The 27,215-nt window shown below is 38.2% G+C and overlaps 1 protein-coding gene across 1 annotated transcript in view; it reads right to left on the reverse strand.

The window, feature by feature from the left end:
* Positions 1–27,215, reverse strand: part of SEMA5A (sema domain, seven thrombospondin repeats (type 1 and type 1-like), transmembrane domain (TM) and short cytoplasmic domain, (semaphorin) 5A) — a 222,359-nt gene that overhangs the window by 172,719 nt on the left and 22,425 nt on the right. Inside the window, exon 3 of the mRNA XM_010571431.1 lies at positions 16,278–16,323. Within this exon, the coding sequence (XP_010569733.1) occupies positions 16,278–16,323 (46 nt within the window). The remainder of the gene's footprint in view (positions 1–16,277; positions 16,324–27,215) is intronic.

Consider the following 27,215-nt stretch of genomic DNA (forward strand, 5'->3'; position numbering starts at 1 on the left):
AACAGTGCATTAACATCAGAATCAGTAATTACAGTATTTATAAACTTCCACACAGTAATCACACTGTCTGTTCCACAGGCATTTTAAAGCAATGTCTATACCACAGGCAGGTGAGATAAAGGATATCTCAACATGCTTCAATTAACGCAAACATCTGCTACTCCAGTCCCATGATATTAGGAAGTCTGGTGCACAGACCGTACAGAAGTCCATGCTTCTACAGCTAACGCTGCCATCAATCCAGGCACTAGCCAGATTAATGCACCTCTGGTATGCCACGTATGTGCACAACCACTGCAGTGCTTCTAGCAAGGTCTACACTCTACTGTGAGGGTAGCAGAGCAGATTATCCAAATCCACCCACGCATTCATCTATCAATCATTCATAATAGACATAAACTAAATGAAAAGTTACAAAACTTCAGCTATGTCATAACCAACACTAGCCAGCACTAACAGCACGCTGGCCTGTGGCCCCAGAAGCATGACCCTGGCACATCTGAGAAGTCCTGCAGGCTTCCTCTCCCCTAAAGCCGTAATCTTATACCACACAAATACGTTAAATCTGGCCAGGACTTTTTCAACAATAGTAACAAAGATGCCTGTGGAAAGTCTTGATTTGACACACGCAGAAAAAAAATCCACCCATCACCACTGTTCCCAAAACCTTTTCCAAGTTTCACTACAACTTTACTAGAAAAGCTTCTTGGAGCTTGAATTAAGTATCTACAAAATAAGAAAAACCAGAGAGTTTTCTGAATCCTACTGTTTAGGAAACTCAATTAAGCTACAGAAGAGACAGGTCCAAATCCATGCTGTGAATCAGATGACAAAGACAGACACGAGCCAGTCTCTTGCACTCAAAGGCAGTATGTTAGCTGTTAAGACTATTAACTCTATTTCACTTTCCAGCTCTCTCTTGCCTCTTTAAGATGTTCCACTTCACATAGACAATCAAAAATGTTTATCAGGGACATGACAAACTACCTCTGAATGAGATAGAAAAGTAGTTAAGCTCTTCTAGTATTCTAATCCATTATATATTTTCCCTGGCCATCTCTATCCTGCTTTATCTCAGAATCATGGGTATTTCTGGGAATAAGACTGTTTGATACAGTGCAGTCTTCCAATTAATTTAACTTCATTTTATTTTAGTTACATTTTGCTTTGGGGTTATGGCCCCAAAATAGGTTCCAATGTAGAAGGATTCAACGCTTCCAAAAATGGGGTTTGATACATGTCTGCTACATCCTGCCCTGCAGAAGAAAAGCACAGTACGGCTCACAAGCTTGTAAGCCCATTATACGTGACAAAATCCACAGTGGTTTTCCTACAGGAGGAGCAATTTAGGAATCACTTAATTCAGATGCTCTTTGTTTCAGTTTTCCCTTTCCTACTTTTGGTACTAAAGGTATTTTTATTTAAGAACTCGATTTCACTGTCTGCAACAGTCTTGTATCATTTGAGAGGCCAGCTACAGGTAACAGCGATCGTGTTGGGCTCTGTCATCCCAGATGCAAGGTACAACGTGCCGCCCTGACTGCAGGTTTAGGAGTTGTAAATAACTTCAGACAATCCCTGGGCTTTTTTCAGCTCTCGGCAGACTATGTTGCAGCCAGGAAACTTGAATGACTGCACTCAGGATCTGCACAGCCATTTGCAGATCTTTGTAGAGATGTGCATCTGGAGAGTCTCAACCACCTGTTCTGTAAGAATTTTGGCTGCAAAATATGCATATCAGCCTGGTAAACACAGCGTTAGCCTTTCTCCTTCAGTCTGCTCAGCGTACACTTACACTGCCTCCAGCCTGCTCCGGCACTTTATGAGTCTTCTCTGCCATAGTGATCGGGTGGGTTTTGTCTCTCGCATTTTTTCATGTTGGCTGGCTTCCAGGGATACTCCAGTGTTGTGGCCATTTTGTGGCCATTTTTAAAGGGCTGCTTTCCATGCAATGTATTCAGCCAGACCAGATGTTCTTCTTGAAGAAACTACTAGCTTTAATCCTCTTTTCTCCTCAGATTTTATCTTCCAGAACTCCATTTTCTGGGCTACGCTGATGAAAGCTCTTTCATCTATTTGATTCTGATTTGCTACATAAACCAGATTCAATCTGTGCATTTTTTGGAAAAAGTTACCCCCAGCTTTCTGGTACTTTTCCTTTAGCTGGCTATTTGGAAGCAGCAGGGAGTTTATGCATGGCTGGTTCTCCAAGCAAGGACTCCAAGATCCTATCTGTTATGTTCTGTACTGCACATATACCTGCTGTTCTGGAAAAGTCTAGTAAATATTACTACTTCTTCACAGATAAAAACAAATAACACATTTTTACTTCTTGCGGTAAACAGTGAACTTTCCCTTCTGTGATCTCCCTGACTCCATCTGCAAGGTGCTTTTGCCCTAGAATGCTGTGTTCTCGGGCTAAAAGATGCATTTTGTTTCCCGCTACACAAGGGTGATTAGCAAGGACAGGCCTTCCATAGCACCACACTGTCCATGAGTTTTGTACGTCGCATCAACTCTAAAATGCGTTTACAGTGCCTCAGTCTGGTGGGATTCATTCATAGTAATTAATTCTTTTCCTCTGTTCCATCCTGTCCAGTTGTTTGTCTCTGAAGCTTGCAGGTCCCAGTGAGAATGTACCTTTTAGAAACCAGCTTGTCATCATGTTACCCATTATTTGATCACAGATGTTAATGAAGTTTTGGCAAATTTGGTGATGACAACACAAGTATTTGTTCAACATTTGCCTGGGTAGATTTATCATTCCTTATTCCCTTATGATAGTGTGCACCTACATTAAAATGCAACTGTACAATGAATAACTTCATAAGTTTTATATGTAATTTTATAGAAATAAGAATGACTTGACTTTTTTTTTTTCCTCTCCAATTAAAAATGAAAGCAGCTCTTTTTTTTCATGTGACATAGCTGGGTGTGGAGAAGAAAAAATCAATGAAACTGCAAAATTTTAATGAAATAATATTCTTGGTTTATACAGCAAGCTGGCTTTTGTAGAGTATTTGGACATGATTTTTCATCCGTCAGTTCCCAAGTTTCCACTTTCCTTCTCAGCCTCCTTTACTGGATAGCTGTAGTATTAAAAGAATATATAATCTGAATATAACTTAAAGAGAAACATGGCAGCAGTTGGTTCTTACCTGATTCATTTCTTTAAAAATAATGTTCTTGTTGCTCTTCCCATCCCTCACCAGATTCAACTACACGGGTACCTTGGATTTCTTCATCCCACCCCAGCCTGCTTGGACAGCGCCTCTATATTCCTCCTGGGTCACCTAGCCCTCCACCACTTGCATGCTTCCTTTTCATGCTGGAGTTTTTAGCTGGGAGCAACTTGTGCATTTGTGCAGGTCTCCTGATGCCTTTGCTTCGCTTCCTGTTCATCAGTACGGACCACATCATGTAAAAAATAAAGTCAACTTACGGAGGATTTTGTCTACATACACATTAGCGTGTGAAATTCTCCACTCAGCTTTTATTTGTCAATGCATATGCAGGGTTTTGTTGAGTACAACTAATTCAGCTTTATTTTCTCATGCTGAGTAGCACAATATTCTACAAGTAACACTACTGACAGCCATGCGAGAAAAGACTGTGGAATCATGCCTAGAGCAGTCTTCATAAATATACGATGACATATTTTTGATCTTCTATGAACTTAGAGCATTACTTTTTCTTCAGACCTGTCCTGACATATTATAAAAGCTTCATTAATAAATCCTAGCCTAATTAAAGTAAGAAAAAATGCCACTGCAAAAGGTTTTGTGTGTGTTTGACAGTATAAAACTTAATTCAGAAAATTTTTTTCCCTTTTTTGTTAATTGCCCACATATTCAGACAAACCAATATGTAAAATTCTACTGGTGAAACAAAAATAACCATGCATCTAGGAGTCAGAAAGAGTTTCACTGAGGAAGCTTTCATCTCATCAATGGAAATTAAAATGTGTGCAAAAGTCTGAACATTCATGAAGATGAGCTTCCATAGTTCCACTTCCCACACAGTCTCTCCTCTCACCAGGTTTTCACCTCATAGTAACAGGGCAGGGGAAAGAGTAAGGACCAGTTTGACCATTCATCATTTCCGCTCCCTGAGATGAACGTGACGAGGCACAGAACCATCGCCCAGAACCGTCAAAATATCTAGGCAAAGACTCAGATCTTATGGGCCGAAGGTTATAACCCTTACAGGCAGGACTTCCACTGACAGATATCCTAAAAACAATGGCACGTACAAATACTGTGCAGCTACCGCATTTTCCACTGAATGTGGCTTCAGAATGAATGAATTCTCTCATTCATATTTAAATGTAATTAACAGAAACCTATGTGAAGTGCACGTACCAGACACAGCGTTTAATTCAAAATACTCAATTTAAAAGCTCTGAAAGTCATAAAAATATAACATAAATTTGTATTTTATCCAAAACAGTGACTCAACTTATTTTTTTTTTCCCAATGAGAAATATTTACTAACAACTCAATTTATCTCCATGGTGATTTTGAAATTCTGAAATCATATTCACCTTAGGTTTCATTTAGAGACTAAAGCATTAAGTAACTGAATCATGTACCACATAAAAGTAGTCAATGTAACAATGAAGTTGTTATTTAACTAATAATTAACAGAAATTTGTTTTGCTTCTGTCCCAGTTACAGATTATTCCTAGAATTGATTTCCATAACGTTGCTTTACTCTAGGTACCCACATAAATATGGAATTCTGAGATTTTCTCAGGTCTTTCATTTGCCTTTTAATAAACCTAACGGAATCAGTCAATTTAAAACCTAAACCAAAGCACAAACAGTTTTGGGGCTTACTATTTCTGATTGCTACAATGGTAGCTATACCCTGGGAAAAAGATTAATATGTTTTCATCAGTGAAGTAATTTTCAAAATTGAATATATACACAACTGCAGGTATAAATATTAACGTCTAACCAAACTCCTTTTGTATTAATTCATTTTCTTTGAACCATATTGTTGTCATTACTTATATCAAGCTAAATTACCATAAATATCTCAAGATATATGAACAGGACCAAGTACAGACCCTACAGTTTCTCGTTTCCCATAACTTTGTAATGATCTGTTCTTTTTCTTTTGGTATTTTGTCCATTTGTTTGGAAAATCAGTATACCAAGCACCATCACATCATAGAATTATTTTACAGATTTGGAGAAGAAAATAAATAGTTTTCCAGGCACTAGAGCAAGTGTGAAATCCAGAAGTACTGACTAGAGAAGCTAGTATTAAACTGGGCGGGGGGGGGGAGAAACATAGAGCAAATAAACCTATAACAAGGTTAATTCTGTGATAGACCAACCCACATTGTCAGCAATGAAGCCTGGCTTAAGAATGCACAATAGTGGCCACACAGTCTTCAACTTCGTACTGGCATTTCAGTTTAGAAACCATGATAGAAAGAGCCTAACGTACGTTTTAGATGCCATTTACTCACAAGGGAAGCCTGCTGCATATGGGTGATGTAGAAAAAAATCCCTGTTGTCAAATTCCATGCAGATGCCTAACTCAAAAAAAGGGGTGGCATTTATGCTTCCCTGTGCTCTCGGCATTCTTCCTCAGTGGGATCAGATAGCCCAGAACTCAGATGTCAGTAGAGCTGGTGGTTGGGTGTATAGCTAGCCCCATGCACCAGGGAGAGAGCCTAAGCACCTAACCTTGGACTCCAAGTTCCATTCTGAGGGCAGACACCTCAAAATACTGCAATGGGGCAGGCAGGTCTAGACCCCACAGAACAAGTGTAATTCCCAAATGCTCATTATATCAAATTGCCCTTTAAAGGCCATAGTCTTACCCATAAAGAAATTAAGAGAAATAACATAGCTGTTTATGACATTGGTATATTACTTAAATAAATCATGCTTTCAGTTTGCCTGTCTTCGAATAAATCCAAAATAACAGCTGAACCAAAAATTTTATACGGAAGCCTCATATATATGTCTAACACCAGATATTTCAAAGCACATCTAATTTTCAATTTTAATAAATAAATTGATTTCCATATTTTGACGTGATTTATTGCTCCCAGACTCGACAACAGAAGCATCATATTGTGGTACCATCTGGGATGGGTAAAGCAATACATGCCAAAAGAGAAGAGAATGACTACTAAAAACAGGGGAGGGAAAAGGCAGTAGAAAAATAAGGATAGGAAAAATGAAGGCAAAAGGTGTCCCAAAAGATTGGATAAGGCTATCAGAATAAAACTCCAAACAACTTCAGTCATCTATTCCCAATTCAGACAAGGACTAGCTTCCTGTGCCATGACTAAGCTGTGTCTCTTTCAAACATTTAGGAGCAACAACCCACATCTTACATGGGGCTTGGTAGCGTTGACCTGGCAAGTAACCCGCTGGAAGCGGCACGGACCCTCCCTTTGTGCCCTGAACCATTTAGGAGAGCAGGACCCCCCCTCTCCTGCGCCCCTGCATGGGCTTCTCACCCACCAGCATTCTGGTTGCAGGCTCCTCAGATCTTTCCTTTTCCTTAGGTTATAGCAACAAGTGTCCATGTTTCTCACCCTCAGTATGGCTGCTTTGTTTCCTTAGGTATTTCAGAATGATCTCCCTTAATCGCAATAGCAAAAAACTAGTTTCCTGACCTTGAAAAATTTCCCATCTCTTCCCTAGGGATGAAGGGGAGCAGAACTTTTTGCCTTATGGAAACAGCCAGTTCCTCCTATAGTTCAGCAGCTGGGTGCATCCTTTAACAGCACTGTGTCAAAGGCTCCTTAGAGCTCAGTGTTGAGATGTGTATCTTAAATTTTTCTGCCTAGTGGCGAGGAGACACGAGGCTGCTCCACCATTTTCTTTTATCTCAGTTGAAATATTGGGGTTTTTTTTAAATTTCATGGGTCAACAAGCAATGGCAAGAGACACTACGGACCACGCAGTGCCCTTATGCTAGGTACTGACGACCACTAACATAGAGGTGTAAGCTGAACTCACCTCCTATATGTAGAATTACCCCAAAGCATCTATGTCCATTAGCCTAGAAGAACTGTTGAACGGACCTCTGCAGTACAGGAAAACACAGTCCTCCCTGTGACTGAGAAGATGAGTCTTTAAGCCTACTCTTTGAATATGCATGGGTCACAAACTGTGGCTGAACTCAAATTAGTTGTTACAGGCCAGAACAGACAATGAAGTTCCATATCAGTGACTGTAAGCAAAAATCAATAATCATGTTTGCAGATACTGTACTACAGATATAATCTCTTTCAAAGCATACTGCATATTCCACCTCTTTTCTAAATTGTTCAGCACTGCAGCATCTAGGTGCCAAAGAGCTGAAACTCTCCATCAGCAACTGCTTATGGCAGACCCTCCACCTGGGCAAGACAATATAAGAATGAAGACAATCTGCTTTCAGACTACATATTAGTATTTTCTGCTTTCATTTTCTGCACAGTCTGCTAACATTCCTGCAGCTTTTCAGTATAAAGCCTACACAGAAAGAGGCTGATTCTCAACGGAGAGCCCATGTGCCTCCACAAGTATTGCCCTGTTGTCACAGAACACTGCTTTAGTCCAGAATTAGCTGAAGTATGCCATGGTCCTATACAGTCCAGATATTTAGAAAGGACCAGCCTTTCTGGTCTGATTTATTTTCAGACAGATGCTACTTGGCCATTCAGCTTGTGGAGCTGTATCGGTATACTCATGTTTGTGAAAATTTAAACATGAGTGCTGCCTTCTTAGGAAGAGACGTTTCCACAATTACTTTTAATGCATGTAATGCAGCCTGATTGACCACCATACATACCAGGAAAAATTAACATGAAGGGCTAAATTATACCGCTATAAAATCCACATCAGCTGTTTCATAAATATCTGCTGTAAAATGTACGCACATACCTTTTGATATCACCTCTGTTTTTCATGAGAACAAATGCACTCATATCATATATTCAGATGATCCAGGCTTCCCCTTTATTGTAGAAACAAAACACAAATGTTTAATATCTAAAGAAAAGAGGGGCTTTACTCCAGTGGAAGTGAAAAAATTTAGTACCTATTTTTCTTCTTTACTGTGAAACCGGAACAGAAAATTATGGTAAACACACAACAGATGCAGCCTAACAAGCAGAGGTAAGAAAGAAAAAATAGAAATAAAAAAGCTAGGCTTCTCTAGCTAAATGGACGTGTTCAGACTCATTTGTCTAGAACTGCACTTGCACTTGTATTTCAGTACTGGCACAAAACAATGACAGATACAGCAAATAAATGAAAAATGATAACGTCTCTGCCTGGCTTTCTTTTTCTTCCCTTTTCCTCCATCTCCCAAAATACTAACACATACTGAAAAGCCAGAGCAGTAGCAAAGCCCTGCCAATTTGCCAATATTCTTTCGCTTCACTTAGACTCTTTCTAAATGTACGTGACAAATTTCAACTCTACTGAAGGGTAGTCAATTACAGATTCTGGAGAGGAAAACTTTCCAATTATGTAGAAGCCAAGTGTAAATGAATAACAAGCAGAGATGAGCAGAAGAGGAGTCATACATCCAACTGGCCACCTCATATGCCCTCTATGTAGTTTTGTAATGGGGGTCTGCATATGAACTCAGAACATCACACACAAAAAACCCTCAAACAAACATAATGTATGTAACTACACCTATGCAGGTGAAAAATCCCAGGCATGGAAAGAATACTCAGAATGTTCAGTTCTTGGCCAAATACGACCAAAGATGGTTTCAGAATAGTAGCCATCTTCTGTGTTAGTATGTAGGTGAATCTATGAACACCAGCTGTTTCAGTAGCAAAATTTTTTTCAACAGAAATGGAGCACTGTCTGCTGGTAATTGATTCCCCCCACAAATACAGTATAGAGTGAAGATCAGGATTTGTGTGATCTAACATGTTTTATCTAGCTTGAGGAAGCCCCTTTCAGCTGCATGTAGAAGACATCATTTGGGTAAAGGTTAGACATATGTGAAATTATGCACTGCTAGTTGAATTCATCCTTTTCTGGCTTCAATCAAGTTATAAGTTTGGTCACACATTATTGTTCTGCAAGCAGTAAACATAATGAAAATACTAATGGTATCACAGAAAAGAGAACTGGAATGGACTTAAAGCAGCCACCAAGTCCATCTCTACCTGCCACAAAGGACTAGCTCTGGCTTCATAAATACTTCTTAACTCTTCTTTAAATTCTCAATTCTCTAATTTAATTATTTGTGGACTTGTTGTATAATAAAATCCGACAGTCTGCCATCAGAAAGGTATCAACAAGAGGAAGAGGTATTGTATATAAGTGGCATTGTGGTACACAGATGTACCGCGCTTTGCCTTTTCTTTTTTTAAACTCTGCTCTCAGCACCACCTTATACAAAGGTAACAGTTCAAATACCTCCTTCAAGTTTTGCTCATCCCTAGCACCCAGGCAGAAGTTTGCTCTATCATCTTTCAGTCACTCTGCAACTTGCTCACCTCAGTCTCCTTTGGAAAAGTTTTATGAGCACTAGCTGCTCCCTCTGCTTCCAAGCTGTCATGGAACAGCATGGAACTTATCCACTCTGCTTATCCATTTTTCATTCACACGTCCCAGACATAAATGTGAAGGGCTCAAGCAGAAGTGATGTTTTGGTGGCTGATGCTCCTTCACATAAAGAAGGGGAAAAAACACCTGTAACAGGGAAGAATATTCTCTATCCTCCTCACCCTTCAGTAGATTCCAGGCACAGGAGAACCCAACAGAAGGGGTTTTTTCCATTTGTTTTGTTTGTTTGTTTCCCCCCTTAGGCACCCAAATAGAATGTTAAATCTCACTCTGCTTTACATTTCAATATTGCCAACCTACCGCTGTCACAAGTTAAGGACAACCCTAGGTTAGTTCCCTTATGCCTTCAAGTGTGAAATCAGAGACAGTTCTTCTCGCGTCTCCTTTTCTGCACAGGCAGCTTCACCCCAAAATAAAATTATGATTCATTAGGTTTCTTTCATGTATTTCACAAATCAGACATCTATTACACAACTAGTGACTGTAAGTAACATACAACGCAAAAAATAAAAGGACTGAAATACAGTGGATGAAAGTTTTAGAAAAAAACATTAAGCTGCCTTTTAATGGGTTCTATTTATTTGGCAACTCAAAAAATCAAGGCGATTAAAAGATTAAAGTTTCGTTTCCTTACCTTTATCTCTGAAGTTGTTGATTATAACTGAAATTTTTAATATCAGCATAGATTAGAGTTTTGATTCTACATGATGACTTCTTACAAGCTTTCATTTTGTTCACAGCAAAGGGAACCCTGGGGCACTGTCCCAAAAATGAACCGTAAGGAGAGTCTAAGTGATTTGCACCTTTATTGGAACACCATTCTCTCTAGATTGGGCCAAATACCAGCTTAGCCAAAAAGACAAACTAAGGTTATGAAAGCCTCTCACAAAAACATGATATGATTTCAGTTTATAATAATAACAAGCAATCGCTATTTTCAAAATAGGATTACAATCCTGGTAAATATTGGATTCCTTTAAAAAATATATAGTGTTGTTAAAAAATCATATTCTGTATTACAATTAAGGTAAAAATTTATAAAAGTCTTTCAAGTTATACATATGAATTTATTGGTAAAAAAACCTCAATCATTAAGTCAGAGTCCCTCTTTGTTTAAACTAGAAAAACACAAAGTATATATTCAAAGTATATTACAATTTACACAAGTCATTATTTAGCCTACCAGCTAGCCATTAATGACTCCTATAGAAGTGAACTATCATATGTAACAGGTATTTCAGATACTCCTGACACACGTAAACACCAGCAAGAGTTCCCTCTGGTAAAATTCATTCTCCAAAGTAGCCCCTTTTCTGGACAATTCGTACAATTCATAGATCCAATTTTGCCTTTAATTCCTTGAATCCCTCATTAAAGGGTGTGTGTGTGTGTGTGTGTGTGTATACACACACATCTATATCTACATATAAACCTCCCAATAATCAAGATTCCAGAATTTAGATTTGAATAGAACACATGAAAAAGAACCTCCAACCTTCTTCGCCTGCATAAAGAATTTAATTTGAATCTTGTGGTAAACTAGGGGCTAAAATCACCTTTAAAAATGGACTTTGAGGTATGTGTATTTCTAACTGAAAGATGTGCAGATTCAGCGTGAGAATAAAATCTCTGGACAATTATGTAACTACAGGAGCAGGTGGAATAGGATCATATTCAACCTTCTGGGCATCTCAAACTGAGAATAGGCTTCATAGATGGAAGATTCAGATGAGAAAGGCAAACTCAAGCATGTGTCCTGTAGATGCCTTAAGAACGTGAGTTTGTAAAGAAGTTCGTCTTACGGATGAAGAAAAGATGCATACATTCTATGAGGTTTGTGAAAAGCTGATACATGCTGGCTTGTAAAAATATTTATGGCATTTGTGGCATAAACACTTTTATAAGCCAGCATGTTTGAGCTTTTCACTCTTTACAGATACATCAGCAAACTTGTCATGTAGGTAGACACAAACAAATGTTTGAATTTAGAAGCTCTCTTTCCAAAGAATTTGAAAAAAAACAAAAAAAGGAAAAAAAAGGTGAAAAACAGACACTTGTTAGAGCCATCCTCTACATGATGTCAAAGCCCCACTATTAATCCTGACATTGGCTAGATATCATCTTTTTTAAAAAATATTTTTGAAAACAAATCTATTCACTTCAACACTACTATTTAGATTTCTGCTTTTGTATTTTAAGGAATATCAAAGAGTTTTCAGGAAATCCAGCTTTCATCTTGGCCAATGCTTTTATGGATTATTCTACTATTACTTGAGGCGAGCAATAGCAAAGCAAAACTCACAAAACAAAATCATGCAGAGTCAGGCCTTCTATGTCTGTGAGCCTACTATTGCTGTAGCAAGAGTTATAAAATATTTGTCCTTCTACAACCACAGCCCAATGAGTGCTGCTTTCCTAATCCGTAATCGCTGTGCACGCATTGTTCCAACGGGCAGCTTTGAACAATTTGACTCTTAGGCTTCTCCGGCAAGAGCTTAAAAGGCTTTCACTTGTTTTATTCTTCTTTATTCTGCTACACAAAGGAAATTGCTGAGACACACCAAATACTGGTTTGCTACAGACACTATCATATGAAACTTGCTTACTCAAACAACAGGCTTTTCCTGTAAAGTACAGAGCACAGAACCATGACATGTGGGATGACAACTTTGACGTACCCACAATGGGCAACGATGTCTCACTGCATAGTCCTAGCTCACGTTTAGATACACATCCCGTCTGATGCAATCTAGTAGCACTCTAACCCTCACTTTTACAAGGGATTAACTTTCATTAAACTGATGGAAACAGTACACTTTTAGTACATGAATCTCTGTTCTGCATTTCTTTTGTAAGAACATGCATTTCAAATGGCTGTCTGGTTTGTTGTTTTTTTTTTTTTAAAGGAAGGTTTCAAAACTGTTTTCCAGGCATACACTTGTAGAAAACAGGGCATACACATATTTTGGCCCGAAGTAATTTTTGCACAAGTTTGCAAACAAGCAATCATTATTTTACTTTATTCTTTTTTGCTTTCCTATTACAAAACAATACCTGATACTACTGCAATGTCTGATAATATTCCCAAATAATAATTTATAAAATGTCTGTCTTTTCAAAAATCTACAGAAAGCTGTAAACAAAAGATTTGCAAAGATGCTTTTGCTATGACTAAATGATCCTTACTGTTCCAGTTTGTTACATGGAACAGGAAGCCTTTCATCTTCATAATAGCAGCGTGTGGACAAACTAATGACACATTCCAACAGACACTTAAGCATGACAGATGAGGAAACTTGTTTACACAAAAATAACTGAAGTGCATCAATGGTCAAGATAAAGTTTTAGGCATTCCCTTTATTTTCCAGATAGAAAAGTACTAGAAGAAAGATTAAACTGATGAATCAAACTAAAGAAATCAAAGCATCAATGTAAAGAAAATAAACGGTTATAAAAGTCTAACTGAAAACTGTAGAAAAGGAAGATGCAAATTGTTACGAATCAACCTTGCTTCCATGCTGGAAGGATCTGCTGTGCATGAGGAAAAGTCAGCAATTTTCCTCCTCCTTTAGACACACAATAGCAAAGATAGAGCTTGAGCAATTTTCTAAAATAATTAAACAAGAGGTGTATAGGTTGTCTTGTTTCTAGCCCTTTGGTATTGTTATTGTACTACACTGAAAGCTTCTTCCAGCTAGCACTTCACCGTGTGACTTTTTCTTCCAGACCAGAAAACAGTTTATTAGCTTGTGAAACATCTGCATGTTTTTACAAAGGCTGGTTCATACAAAGAAGTCAAAGTGAGAAACATAAGTAGAAGAATTAAACCTGGTTTTTACATCATTATTATTATGACAACTGTGTGAAGAAAAAAAATGCTAAAAGAAAAGTTCTTCTGTCTGTACATAAAGCGCCAAAGTGTTCAGTCACTCAGCAAACAAATGCTAACTAGCACATACAGTATTAATGAGTTAAACCACATTATGCTTTATTTCTCATGTGAAATTCCATCATTCTGTTTTGCAAGGATTTCATATAACTTTTACTTTGCTTCTCATTTTTATTCCTACCTCTCTCAACCATAATAGAGTTTCAGGTTTGAAAGATCTGGAACTTCAAAATACTGTAATTTTTAATTGCTAACGTGGTAAACTTTATATCCACTAATCCTATTCAAAATATTTCTTTCACCCCATGTGAATGAGAGAGACATCACATGCCCTAAAGTTTCAGAAGTCAAAGTTTACTTCGATTACACCTGAGGTAATCCTATAAAACACGTTGGGATGACTGGGATTGCAGCTAGGATTCTGTCGTTCCAACAAAACTTATCTGAAAGGTCTGTAAATCTCAGTGAATCATTTGGTAAATACACTCTTGGCTCTAAGTGGGTTTCAGGTTGGTAGCTTGTAAGTTTGAATTCCAGGTTTCCACAGGAATGGTTACTGTTTCTTTCATTACTAAAGCTTTCACACTTTCCAGCGTGAGACAGAGACTCTCTTCGTGTCTTAACATTTCCCAACAAAGGCTGAGAAAAGCCATGCATCTTTATTATGGCTGAAGACTTGGAAGAAGAGCTCAGACAAGTAACCACCAGTAGGGAGAGCAGCACTGACCCCTGCCCCTGCCCCGGGGTACCTGGAGGGACTAAATGGCCTCTTGAGAACTCTCCCAAACCTACTTTTATGACTACAAGATCAGTGACTAACTTGGTACTTTCATAACAGAGTACAAGATGACCTGAGTGTGTTGTGTAATGAGTTTTGACAGTCCTAAACAATTCACCTTACATCCTGGCTTACTTGCATCAAAACAAAGGCTCCAGCCACCTCACAGCTGATTTGGAGCTGCCATAACTGGCATATCCAAGGAAACACATATTTCGGATAAGGGGTGTCCTGAGGCACTCTAACAGAACCAGAAGGGAAGCAGAGGGGAAGAAGAGGAAGAGAAGATCTGTGAAGGACAAATAGGAAGGAGTCATAACAGTCGATCTGAAAATAAGGGGAAAACTGAATACTTGGAGTAGGGGTAGTAAAGATATGCTGGTGAAAGAAAAAAAAATTACATACTTTGGTTTGATTTAGAAATACAGTCTCCCTAAAGGGTTATGGAAGAAGGTTTGAAGATACAGAGGCAAACCAGTGGTGCTACAGCATTGAAGATGGAATAAGAAACTTTACCAAAAGTCAACTTGAGAAGACTGTTTAAAGGCTTCTGCACATTCATAAGCCCAAAACCTAGTAACCTTGTATCACATCAACAACATGATTTCCGTCTTTTTTTTTTTTTTTTTTTTTTGCTGATTGGGGTGGGTCTTTGTTCAAGTCAGTCAGCACAATTATAAACCTCTGTAAACTACAGATTTCTCCCTCGTTAGTAATTTCAGCCTACTGATACCTATCCTAACAGAGGAAAGCTGTGAACTTCAATCTGTGAATTAGCAGCATAAACTACAACAGCACCATCAGAGACCTCCGAGTGCAGCCTCTCAACAAGAACCTTCATTCAGGATTTAACTGAAATTATTTGCCAGGATATTGAGTACGTCACATAAGGTGAAAGTACAGTCTGAATTCTGGATATTAAAAGTGCCTGGTGAGTCACAGCCTTAAGCACTAGCAACGAAATTGAATATTTATCAATACTGCCATTTTGGTTAATTATAAGCCAACTTCAGATCTTGTTTCTAATAGTCTTGGAAGGTAAGGGAAGTCTGCAAGCCTAATTAAAGCATACACAAGGTGTTCTACAAATCACAAGGACAGCCTTATCTGAATGCATTTTACTTTTCCGTATTCTACTGTATAGCATTACTTAATGAAATAATAGGCACAGTACTGAATCTAAAGCTAGTTAATTTTAAATTGCAAAAATAAAAAGATTATGAAAAAACATACATTTCTATTTCATTGTGATTTTCTATTTCTTCACCTTAGCAAGTTATCCAACTCAATTAAATTTACTAAAACACCTCTTAGAGCCAAGAACAGGAGAATAATGAAGGTTAGAAATGATGCCAAGGTTAAAAATAACAAAAGAGAAAACCAACAAAACCTAAGCAAGGAACACCACTCAGAAGACTGAGGGAAGATGAGTTTGCTGGTATATGGAAGTCAGATGAAGTTCAGGGCAAAATAAGTTGATCAGGGATTCTCACTTACCTTTCTATGAAGCCTAACTGCCTCTAGAAGGCTTTGTTTCACCTTCCGAGGTCTTAACAAGTTTTAAACAGTAGATAGCTGCCTTATATACAAAACTGAGACTTTGATACCTGTGTTCACACTATATTTCTTCCTTGAAAATTTGCCGTTTCATTTGCCTAAATTAACTTTAGCAAGTATAAATGAAATTTTGTATTTATCATTATAAAAAAAATCTTTTCTCTATAATAACAATAAATTTTGAATACAGAAGCTGCACAATCATAAATTGAAACATTTTTATAAGAGAACATGATCCTCCTTCCCAGCCTCCATTTTTTATAGATTCATTCTAACAAAATGACAGCAGAGGAAGGTAGCATCAGGTCTGTATGGCCTGGGACAAAGGCTAATCTGGAATTAAAATGGATAATATGACTTATATAATATGGGGCCACAAAGAGGACAAAAACAGATGCACACTCATCTGTAGTTATGAAGCTTATGAATATGTTGATTAACTGCTTTAAAACATCTGCTTACCTACATCATGCAGAGGAACTAAGAAAACAAATACAAAACATACCTGTATTAGAGAGAGATCCTCAAGCTGCAACCTGAAGAGGTAGTTTCTGGGGTTAAAAAAAATAGTAGATAAAAATTAATTGTTATTAGTGTTTAAGTAAAAAAAAAAGTTACTAGTGTTTAAATAAAAACATAATTAATGAATATAAAAGACAGGAAAAAATTTAAAAGTGACTGGTAGTCAGGACTCGATTCTTTCAGGGACTGTCTTAACACACAGCCTTTTGGGCTAAAGACTAAGGCAATTTCTAAAACTGATCTTCATCTTGAAGGACTGGCTGCATATGAATAAAGTAGATATTTATACTGCATACATGTACATCTGAGTCATTGCTCCAGTCTTCCTTTAGAATCAATGAGAAGAAACGCTCAGTACTTTGGCAGATTCGCGTGACCAGTGTTAGATGTCTAAATGAGAAGACGAGGACAGGCAGGTTAAAGCTGCCCATTTCTCTCCACAATGATGGGAACCTTACGCAATTAGCTCAGCCACAGATATGTAAAGTTTGAAGCAAAGGGGCCCAGTACGATGGAGTGTCTGTAGAAGCCACAGAGTTTTCACAATTCTGATTGAAGTCCTGACACCAGGTCTAATTTCTTTGAAACCCAAGGATTTTTCTCCACATACAGCAGGAGCTACACACAAACCGAGCACATTTTTCAAAAGCCCATGCTCTTCTTACAGAAGCATTTCTCACTCTGCTTTTTCTCTACAGCGGTATCACTGCACCTACAGAACTTGGGAGGAGATGCAAAGGCACTGCTTGAAACCTGGGGAAACGCTGGGTTCGGACACTCAGCAAGGTGAGCGTGCCCCGCGGACCAGAACCGCCTCCTTCAGCAGGTACTGGTGCGATACCTGCACGCGGTCACCACTCCTCCCACGTACTCTGCCCATCTAGTTAAAGCAGCTGCCTTGTTACACCTCTTCTGATAAACCAGCCCTGTTGGCAGCGATCATGGTATCAGTCCGTGACCCTCATAAAAAAGAGCAAATACCAGACCGTCTTTGACCTGGTTTCAGCACATCCTGCTCTAGTGCAGATTCGCTTTCATGCTAGGTCTGCAGTAAGGCTCTTCCACGCTCCATGCCCATATTCCTCTTGCCCAATTTTTTTTTTTCTTTCTTTCTCAGTGTCTTCTCACACCTCTTTTTCTTCTTTTCATTATGTGGTTTTTTTTTACTACATTTTCACATATATATTCTTTAATCATCTTCTGCCTAATTTTTACCTTATTTAAAGCAATTCTGATTTTCCAATGCCACTACAGAGTAATTATGTTTTCTAGATAAAAATTAAAAGGAAGACAATTTTGAAAGATTAATATAAGTTACTTCAATTTTAATTTATTCATAACAAATCCGTAATGTCAATTTCTAAGATTTCAACAAATTCACATAAAGTAAGAAAAAACTCATAACAAAGAGATGAGTAAATTTAAAATTTAAATTTAAATATTTGCAATAGTCACAAATGATCTGCAATATTACATCCATGCAACTGGTAACAGTGTAATCCAAATTAAAATTAGGCCATATCTTTTGAGATATTAGTTCTAATTCTTTCCAAAGAGGTATGAGGTATTGTCAATGGGCACAGATGGTCAGGACCTGTAGTTCACATCTCTATTAATTTTTTTAAATGAGCCTGCAGGGGTTGCGGGGGGAGGAACAAAACCAAAGTGTGTCTAAAAAACAAAAAATATCTTTTTCAAAGCATATATCTCAGAAACACAACCACTATCATAGCCAGCTTTATTTATGGACTCTGGGGTGCAGCTATGTGTATTTATTTATTGACTCTGGTACATATATGGTCCACTTAAATTGTGGACTTACAGGAATCAGGTCACTTTCCTAGGAATTTTGCTAAAGGGAGTTACTCAAAACACAAGAGGCAGCAGGCTCTTAAGGGCAAGAATTCATGAGGAAGTAAAATAAAGACAGAATATTTGTTATTAGCACAGATAAATCACCACAAAGAAATAACTAAAATATTTGGGTTTGAGTCATGAAGAAACCTGACCTGGGCAAACACAGCAAACATTGCAGGACAACGTTTACACAAAGCGTCACCCACAAGGTACATGCAAGTTGACTTGAAAGACTTTCACTGAAACGTCAGGAAGCGATGCCTATAGTCTTTCCAACCCATCTAAACTCTCTCTGTAAGGACACAAAATACCTTCACATCTGCAAAAGGTCTTGCTCAGAAATGTTCAGCAGGGAACATACTCAGTCTGCTCCTCATCTCATTGCACATAAGCTTCCATCAACCATCATTGATTGTGCTTCTTCCACTCCAGATATCAAAGTTAAAGAAACCTACAACTTCAGTGCTGTTGCAAATCTTTTCTTCCACTTAGAGAAGCAGAACAACTCGTCTCTTCCAGAGAAGTTGAACTGCATCCTCAGCAGGTATAAACTGTTTTCTTAATTCCGTGGTATCAGACTCACAGGAGTGGCACATAAATGCCCCACCTCATGTACAAATAAAAGCAGTCTGTGTTGCAGAACATTTGAGCAGACAGTCTGGTCTCACGGTTTTAGTTGTTGGGTCAGTACTTAGCACAGTGTCACGTCAATCTCTAGGCATTCTTCATCTTAAGATAGTTACTGAAGATTTATCACTGATGTGGCATTTTGAGACAGATTATCAACTTATTAATGTCTTTTTACGGACTTTCATCCTGACATCATTTCAGCCTATTAAAACATAAGCTATTGTCCCAAACTGTAAAACATCTAAATTAATGAATACATAAACACAGTGTCAGCCTAAGAAAAAAAAAAGAGGCTGAAAGTTTTGTGGGATTTTTTCCTGGAAAATGAGATTTGTATCCTATGCAGTAGAGCACAACACTTCTACCCATCACTATATCCAGTGTGGAATTAGAAATATTGACCCTATAAGTGTAAGGGACACTAACATGTCTATATTCATGTGAATGAGCCAAGATCCAGAGCTAATTAGTGTACATTTTTCAACTTGCTTTGGCTGCCAATAACCAATTAAAATATTATTTTCAGCTTTATAAAGCCAGCAGAAAGAAAATGGAATAAGAAGAAAAGCAACGTGCAAGACTTAGTAAAAGCATTACACCTTAGCAACATAGAGGTAAACTGAGCAAATGGACAGCACAGAGTGACTGTGGCTACATAAATAATGCCAGGACAAGTGGAAAACTAGCACTCGGAGAGCAGTCGGAGCTGTCCCTACCTAAATGTGCCCACTTCAGTAAAACTTGCAGGATTACATTTACCTATACAAACACAATAGTTCAACATTCTAAGACATGCACCTCTAACATGGGAGAACTCATTCAGAAAGCACATGTATGAGAAAAAGCTACAAAAATATAAATAAGCAAGCGTGATGGTAAAAAAACCACACTGGAAACATGATATTAATAAATCTGGCAGTCCAAAGAAAAAGTCAATGCCAATTTTCATGACACGTGCAGAGCCATGATGCTGCTCACCAGATAGGTGACAATACTTTTTTCAATATGTTACTGAGATTATGCCCTGGATTGCCATTTTTCAACCTCTGTTTAGCTTTATTCTAGCGCATTTATGCTTTGAAGGCAACAAAGGATGAGAAATAAAAATGACCAAGTACGTTTCTGAAGCATAGGTACAGACCTCTTCGCATGTAGGCCTGTCTCTTGTCCGAATACTGTGGTAATAAAAGCAAGACAAATACAACTTTACATGTTGGTATTAAACTGATTTGACATTGGCGGTAATTGGTAAATTTGTTTCCATTTGGTGCTTAATGAATGAGGAAAGCAAATATGTTACATAAATCTGCAAACATAAGGACACTGTAATGAGAAGAAAACACAACTTGTCTTCCTTCAGATAGCCAGCAGGCAATAAGCATTTTGCTTTCCATTCACAGCACTGAACAACTTTTCTAGCTGAGCTATGGTAACTAAAACCTGTTAATCAAGAGCCTGCTCAAACCCAATGGCAAAGACTTTTACTGGTATCAGTAGGAACTGGATGAAGCACCACAAAAAGCGTGCTCCAGTCACCTCCTTGGTGACAATGTATTTCAATCTGTTGCAGTAAATACATCCAGTATGACTACAGATAAAGGTATAAAACTAATCTTCTGTTTGTTCCTAAGCAAGTCCATGTCAAAAAAATCAATTGAAAACCTATAAAGTTTCAAAAGTGTAGCATGTTAGTAATGGTTGTTAAATCCAGCACTTTACCCTTTTCTTTGTGAAATGGCAAGCTATAAAACACGAACACAACAACAATACTGTTGCATTAAACACAGACATGAATTAGAAGAACATTAGGGTGGCACATACAGCTTAGGAAAACGTACTATAGATTAGGCTTTTGAAAAACTCATAAAATAGCAAAAAAACCCCACCCCAAGCCCCCATATGCATCTGCAATTGAAAGCCTGAATCAATAAACAGGGCTTACAGCAAACTCAGTAAATTAAGGCATGACCAGATATGCTATCAAATCTTCTGGAAATAAACCAGTAAAAGATTCCTTCCTGTGCACTTGTTTCAGGAAACTATTTCACATGAAAGAAGAAAATGTTATTCAATTTACTGGAAGGAAAAAATATTAAGACTAAAAATGAAAAGTATAAGCACTGTAAGAATCAACTATTAAGCAAAAAGTCACGATTCCACGATCAAGATGGGAAAGCTCAGGGTAAAAGCCAATTCTAGTTCTGCAGTGTAGTAAAATCTGGAATTGGAAATAAAAAAAAAAAAAAAAGAAAAAATAAGAATAGGAGGAAAGGAGATAATCAATATAAATAAAAATTATGATGCAGAAAATTCATTTGGTAATATTAAGATACGATAGGAAAAATATGTGAAAAAGCTAAAGATGATACATTGGAAATAAAAGAAACCTAATCAAAGTGGTCTGGTTGAACTATTATAAGAAAACATTCAAATCACAATAATGAAAAGCAGAATGGTCCTTAAGTCATTTTCCATCTGCATTTTGCAGGAAATAGAAGTCTCAGCAAATGATAATAATAAATTAAGTAGCTTACTGATAAATGATAAAGATGTGAAAACGGCATATACACAGAGATAAATATTTTCAGACTAGCAGGGCATGCTAATTCAACCTAAAAATTACAGTGAATAATAAGATTTTTGGTCATCTTATTGCTCTTTTTTAATAATTTCTAAAATTACAGGCTGTCTTGAGGAATGAAAGACTAACCATGTTTTATTAACATTCAAAAGGGCAAAAAGGAAGACTCAGGTGATCATAGGCTGATCAGCGAGACACTAAGGGTGGCAAACAGAAAAACACTATTGGAGTCAATTAGGAAAGAATCCCATTATAAATTAAATTAATCCACTCAAAGGTCCTGTAAAATCTGATTTTCTTCTCTGATGGTTGCTCCTCAGGATTAGCAAATATTACTAGATTCACTTCCCTGTGGCTCCACATCCAGTCTCAGCAGTGACTAGAGATCCTAGAACATAGCCCTCCTGCACAGACGTCCAACAACAGCCAGACATCACTTCCACGTATTTCTTGCCACGGGCTTCTCCAGGAGAAGCAGAAAGGCGCCAGTGGCCCATCTCCGCGGCCCTGGAGCTCACCTTCCTCCTGCAGTCCCACCACGCCACGTCATCTCCAACACACGTTACCAGCTCCTCCTGTTGGCCCCTGCTTCTCACACACAGCACCCAAGTTCACCAGCTGGAGATGCCCTCGGAATATTTGTCACCTGCGCACCTCTGCTGTATGCAGACCAAGGCTTTTCTGGACATTGTGCTTTAGTCCCGAGTAGTTTGTGGGCTTAGTCAGCTATTTATTTAGTAAGTTGTTGTTGGGTTCAACTTTATCCTGAAATACCACCTCAACCAAAACGTTAACCCTGTATTTCATAACTGCTGCTGACCAAATCTTTAATACTTTTTAATGTTGCAACACATATCTCAGTACATGCCCCCAGTTTTTACATTTTGGCAGATATGGCATACACTGTACAATACTCACCCACAGCCATGTGGTCTTGTTACTATTTCATTATTCAATATATTAATCTTCTGTTTCTTTCCAAGATTAATTTGAAATTAAATTTAAATGCTACGATCTCCTCCAAAAAACCAGTAATAGGAATGGGCTTAAATAAACAGAAATTTTAGACAGTTCACACCTTTTGTGGCCTCTTTTCCTACAGTAATCAAGTTTGGCACATGAGGGTTTTTTGGGTTTTTGGGGGTTTTTTTTTGGGGGGGGGGGGGAGGTAAAGAGTCTAAGGTAGCCAAAGTTTAGACTTTTTTTTATTTTATTGTTTTATTAACAAAAGAAACTGCAACAACAAAATGATCAAGAATTATGTAAGTGATCATATTAATGCTAAAGGTACTTAAAGGAAGGAGATACTAAACTCGATGGCCCACATTTTCAAAGCCAGCCTTGAATCTTCCTCCTGTGTAGAGGTCTGGTAGAGCTGCTGGTTTCCAGCAGAGCCCTGCCCTTCAGTGGAAGCTCGCTGTACGTGGGAAATTCAGAAGCAGGATGCATACCAAGGTAAGCACATGATGTCAACACACCTCTATACATAACGCAATCTTGCTCCCATCAAATTTTGAGAGGTGAAGGTCACGTGCACGGTGTGCATCCCTGCATTGTTAAATTTTCTGATTGTACTCTTGGAACGAGGATGAGACACACCCCCCCCGCCTATCTAACATCTCTCGCAAGACGAGTGCACCCACGAGGGCACCGTAGGAACTGGTGCAAGGCACCGACGTTTCAGAGGCAGGGCAGAGTCCTTCACTGACCTGACTGCTGCTCCAAGTGGTACCTCCCTAGGACTTCTTCTGTATCATGGTTATCAGCCTCTGGCCAGCTGGTAGCTCCCTGCCCTGCATTTCAGTGCCATAAAGGCAGACACCAGTTCAGCAAGAACCAAACTGGTGATGTAGGACAAAAACTGTATGTTTGGACTAACAGTCGTTGCAGAAGAAAGGAGCAGCTAACTGGCATGAGAACACAGTCTAACCAGGAACCCAGAGAAGGCATAAGTTGCCACATTCTGCAGCAGGACATGTACTACTGCTAGCACAGATCAACTGTATATACATTAAGTCATGACTTCAACTACAGACAGGTACTTTCAGAACACCAGTCATCTGATGTCATTTCTAAAGGTGGCTTACACTGAAACAGCAGTGTTCTCTGCCAAAGAAGTTCCATTTACTCCTGCCATTTCTCTTTTCATCTTACCCCGAGTCAACTCCAGGGCTTCTCCTCTGATGCATCATTTTAGTTCCACTAATTAAAATGGCAAGACTTCAAATCAGCACAAGAAAACGAGTAATTTTTGTGGGGTTAGTGAATTGACTGGTGTTACTCTGCAACCAGACTATTACCAGAGGTGGTGCAAAGGAGGAAAAAATTGCATGGTGGAACAAGGCATGAGCAGGAGAGGTACAAAGCATTAGCTTTTAAAAATATTTAGGAACCCATTAGCAAGGTAGGAAAGAGAAGCAGTAGGGGGAGAAAGACCTTCCTCTTTCTGCTGGTAGGATGATAATTTCTCTTAGTTTTAACATTAAGCCATACCTTAGATTAGATCAGATCAATCAGTGGAAGGACAGACATTGATTACCCTGAACCAAGTGTTAAATGAGCAGTAAAACCCTGATGGATGTTCAAAGAATATAGCACTAATTCCTGGTGCCTGTATATTCTCCCAATATGTAGTGCTCAGAGCTTCTCATTAACAAGAAGGTCTCAGATTCTCCTGCTGGGAGCAGACAACAGCAAGAAGCAAACCTGTAGAGTTATTTATTCCTTTATTAGAGATTCTTAAACCACTGTTAATGAATCCTTTAATTTGCCTTTCTGTTATTATGGCAAGTAGTGGTAATGGTTCAAATTAACGTTCCCAAACACACATCTAATTAAGTGAAAAGGCATACTGTTACAGTCCTTCATCAGCGAGATAAGGAGTGACTGAGGCAATAAGCCACCTCAAAGCAAGTTATAATCCTCAAAGCAAGTTTAATTAACTTGCAGGAGAACATACAGGAGAAAGCCACTGTTATTAGGAAGCTCTGTGTAAAAAATAATATAAGATCTGTCTAAATATATATTATCCAATTAAAAAAAAGTTGAAAAGCTTTGAGACCCATTTCTGATAAGTAACTACATAATTTTAAAGTATAGCTGAACTAGCCCAACTTGAATTTTAAAAATTAAATTACTACATCTTAAGAATGAACTCCAGCTAGGCTCCTACCAGTTCATCATTTCAAGCACAAGAGGCTTGGGAAGAGGAGGATTACTTCATTTTTCCTTTAAATAAACAAGTTCCTTCTGACATAATTCTTCTTGCATGATCTTAGTAAAAACATTAAGAAAAAAAAATTTTAAAAGTCACAAAAAAAAAAAAGGGAAAAAGGAATGGATTAAAAGGAAAATGTTTCTAATTATTTTGAACGCCAACATTTTTGCCCTAACCTTACTGGGTTTGAGACGTGCTTCTAGCTGACTCTCTTTCTATCAAAATGGCTGGAACACTTTTAACAACTTTTGATTTATAGAAACTAGGACTGGTGTTTAGCACATTGTCAAGGAACGAGGTGAAAAAAGGCAATGCACAATTTGCCAGGGCAATTCAGACACTGCTGTATCCTTCCCCTGAGCTGGTCTTTTCCCCCCTCAATTGACCTTTCCAAGACAGAAACAAAGAAAATGCTGCAGGACATATGGCAAAGGACTTCCACATAGGAAAAGAAGGCAAGGTTGTTCTTGGGGAAATCTACGAATCTCCATGCGTACTGGCATTTCAAAATACAGAAATCATTATCATATTTGCTTAGATGCTAAGTCAGTCCACTAAATAACACACCGAGAAATATTCACCAGAATATTTTATCAGGATTTATCAGAATAAGATAAACAAGCAGTCTCTCATTTCCTTGAGCTTACTGAAGAGCTAATGCCCTGAAAGTAATCCTTCGCTGATGCCACTTAATTATAAAAGTAAATTCTGCCCTGCCATATGGGTTTTTTTGAAGAAAACAAATGAATTCCCTAGAAGGTTTCAGATTGCAAGAGAACTAATTTATTTTTATCTGCCAGGTCATATGTGATGTTAAAAGAACAACGCCTGGGGCAAATTTTAAAGATACAGTTTCATGGGAACATAGCTACATTGCCCTGTGTCAAAAGCCAATAGTCTTTGTAACGTACTAATGACTGGTTTATATCTATACTGAATTTTCTTTGCAGAGTGTTTCTCATTAATCTATTTTCTTTTTTTTCCATTTTACATAAATGTATAATCTCATACAATTTAGCACATACCTATTAAGAAAAAAAAGTTTCTTTTAAATTAAATCTAGACCCAATTGACATAACACTGAAAAATCTGTCACATTCTTCAAATGCAAATTTTAACACCCAGCAACCATAATAAAAATCATTTTTCTTCTCTTAATTCAGCTTCATAAATTGAACTGTAATCTTCGCTTGTCTTCACTATGCACTTTGGGCTGTTCGATCAAAGTCGGGCAAGATAAATTTCTCCCTTTGCCTTTTCCCCTGTCTGTCCCCACCCCCTCAACCCCACTTCCCCATTTCTCTCAGCTATCTAAATGAATTTTTCTACACAGACAATTTGTGCAAAGATGTCCCAGGCAAGCGGGGCAACTGTAGGTTGCTACTGAGATCCAGGCTAACTCATCAGTCATTTTAGAAGATATTCCTCTCCCTCTGCCACATTCTGCAGCAGGGCATGTACTACTGCTAGCACAGATCAACTGTATATACATTAAGTCATGACTTCAACTACAGATAGGTACTTTCAGAACACCAGTCATCTGATGTCATATCTCCTTTTGCACAGCAGATTGACAGAAAACCAAATGACGCTGTTTTAAAACAAAAGTACGACAGCACTTACGCTTCAGATCCAGTATAGGTTATTAAGCAGACCTGTTACGCTGGAAGGCGTAATGATTGTCAGGTGACTCTGACACAAAGACAAGTGCAAGCCTCGTTAAACTTGAAAGTTGTGCTAGCTCCTTTTACAATTAAAACAGAAGGTATAATTGAACCTGTACTGTATAGCAATATTCAGAAACTAAAGCAGTTGCTACTAAAAAGCATCAGACCTCATGGTAGCAAACACGTATGAGTGTGACCTGAGAAATAAAGACACTCCCCACAGTTGAGGTACAGGATTTGTGAGGAATTTGAAAAGCAAACTTTTCAGGCATCGTGGGATCATATCTGTCTTTTTACGTAGCTGGATGACACTGGCAGCTCCCAACGGGAATCCAGTCTGGATCCCAGCTGGGATCTTTGTTACCTTGCTTATTAAGACAAACAAGTCATGAACCTCTTCAGAGGCTGTAGAACTTCAAAAATGGAAGAGAATTACCTGCAGTGAATATCAGTGATGGAAAAGGGATTTAAAAATTTCCAATAGTGTCAAATTTTCACAACACTATTTTGTTTGGTTTCTAAGACAATGAAATTCGGGGAACAGTTCACTAAACTCCACTAAGGTGAAAAAAATCCATTATAAACTTAAGCTGAGCCAAGACACAGCTCCTGGCTGTGAAAATCATTCCTCTGGTTTAGAAGAAAACCACATTACTAAAGCAGAAATCAAGAGGTGCAAGCATCATCCCCTGGTTTTGTTTGGATGCTGGACAAGTAAATCATAATGGAAGCACTTCTCTTGGCAGCATAAATGGAGTGATCTAAGTTTATTTGTAGCTTTGCCACGTGCCACATCACACATTTCCTTTCTCTACCATCGATTGGGTACAGAGGGAAAACCATGTTGGAGGGCTACAGATTACCATTTTCACAACTGAACAGGAACTTTTAACTGTTCAGATCTTACTGAAATCACATTGCACATAGTTATTAGTTTTTCAGTCCAGAAGTGTTGGTACAAGAAGATAA

Source organism: Haliaeetus leucocephalus, unplaced genomic scaffold (genome assembly GCF_000737465.1).
Source record: "Haliaeetus leucocephalus isolate CR32 unplaced genomic scaffold, Haliaeetus_leucocephalus-4.0 Scaffold328, whole genome shotgun sequence".
Taxonomy (NCBI): domain Eukaryota; kingdom Metazoa; phylum Chordata; class Aves; order Accipitriformes; family Accipitridae; genus Haliaeetus; species Haliaeetus leucocephalus.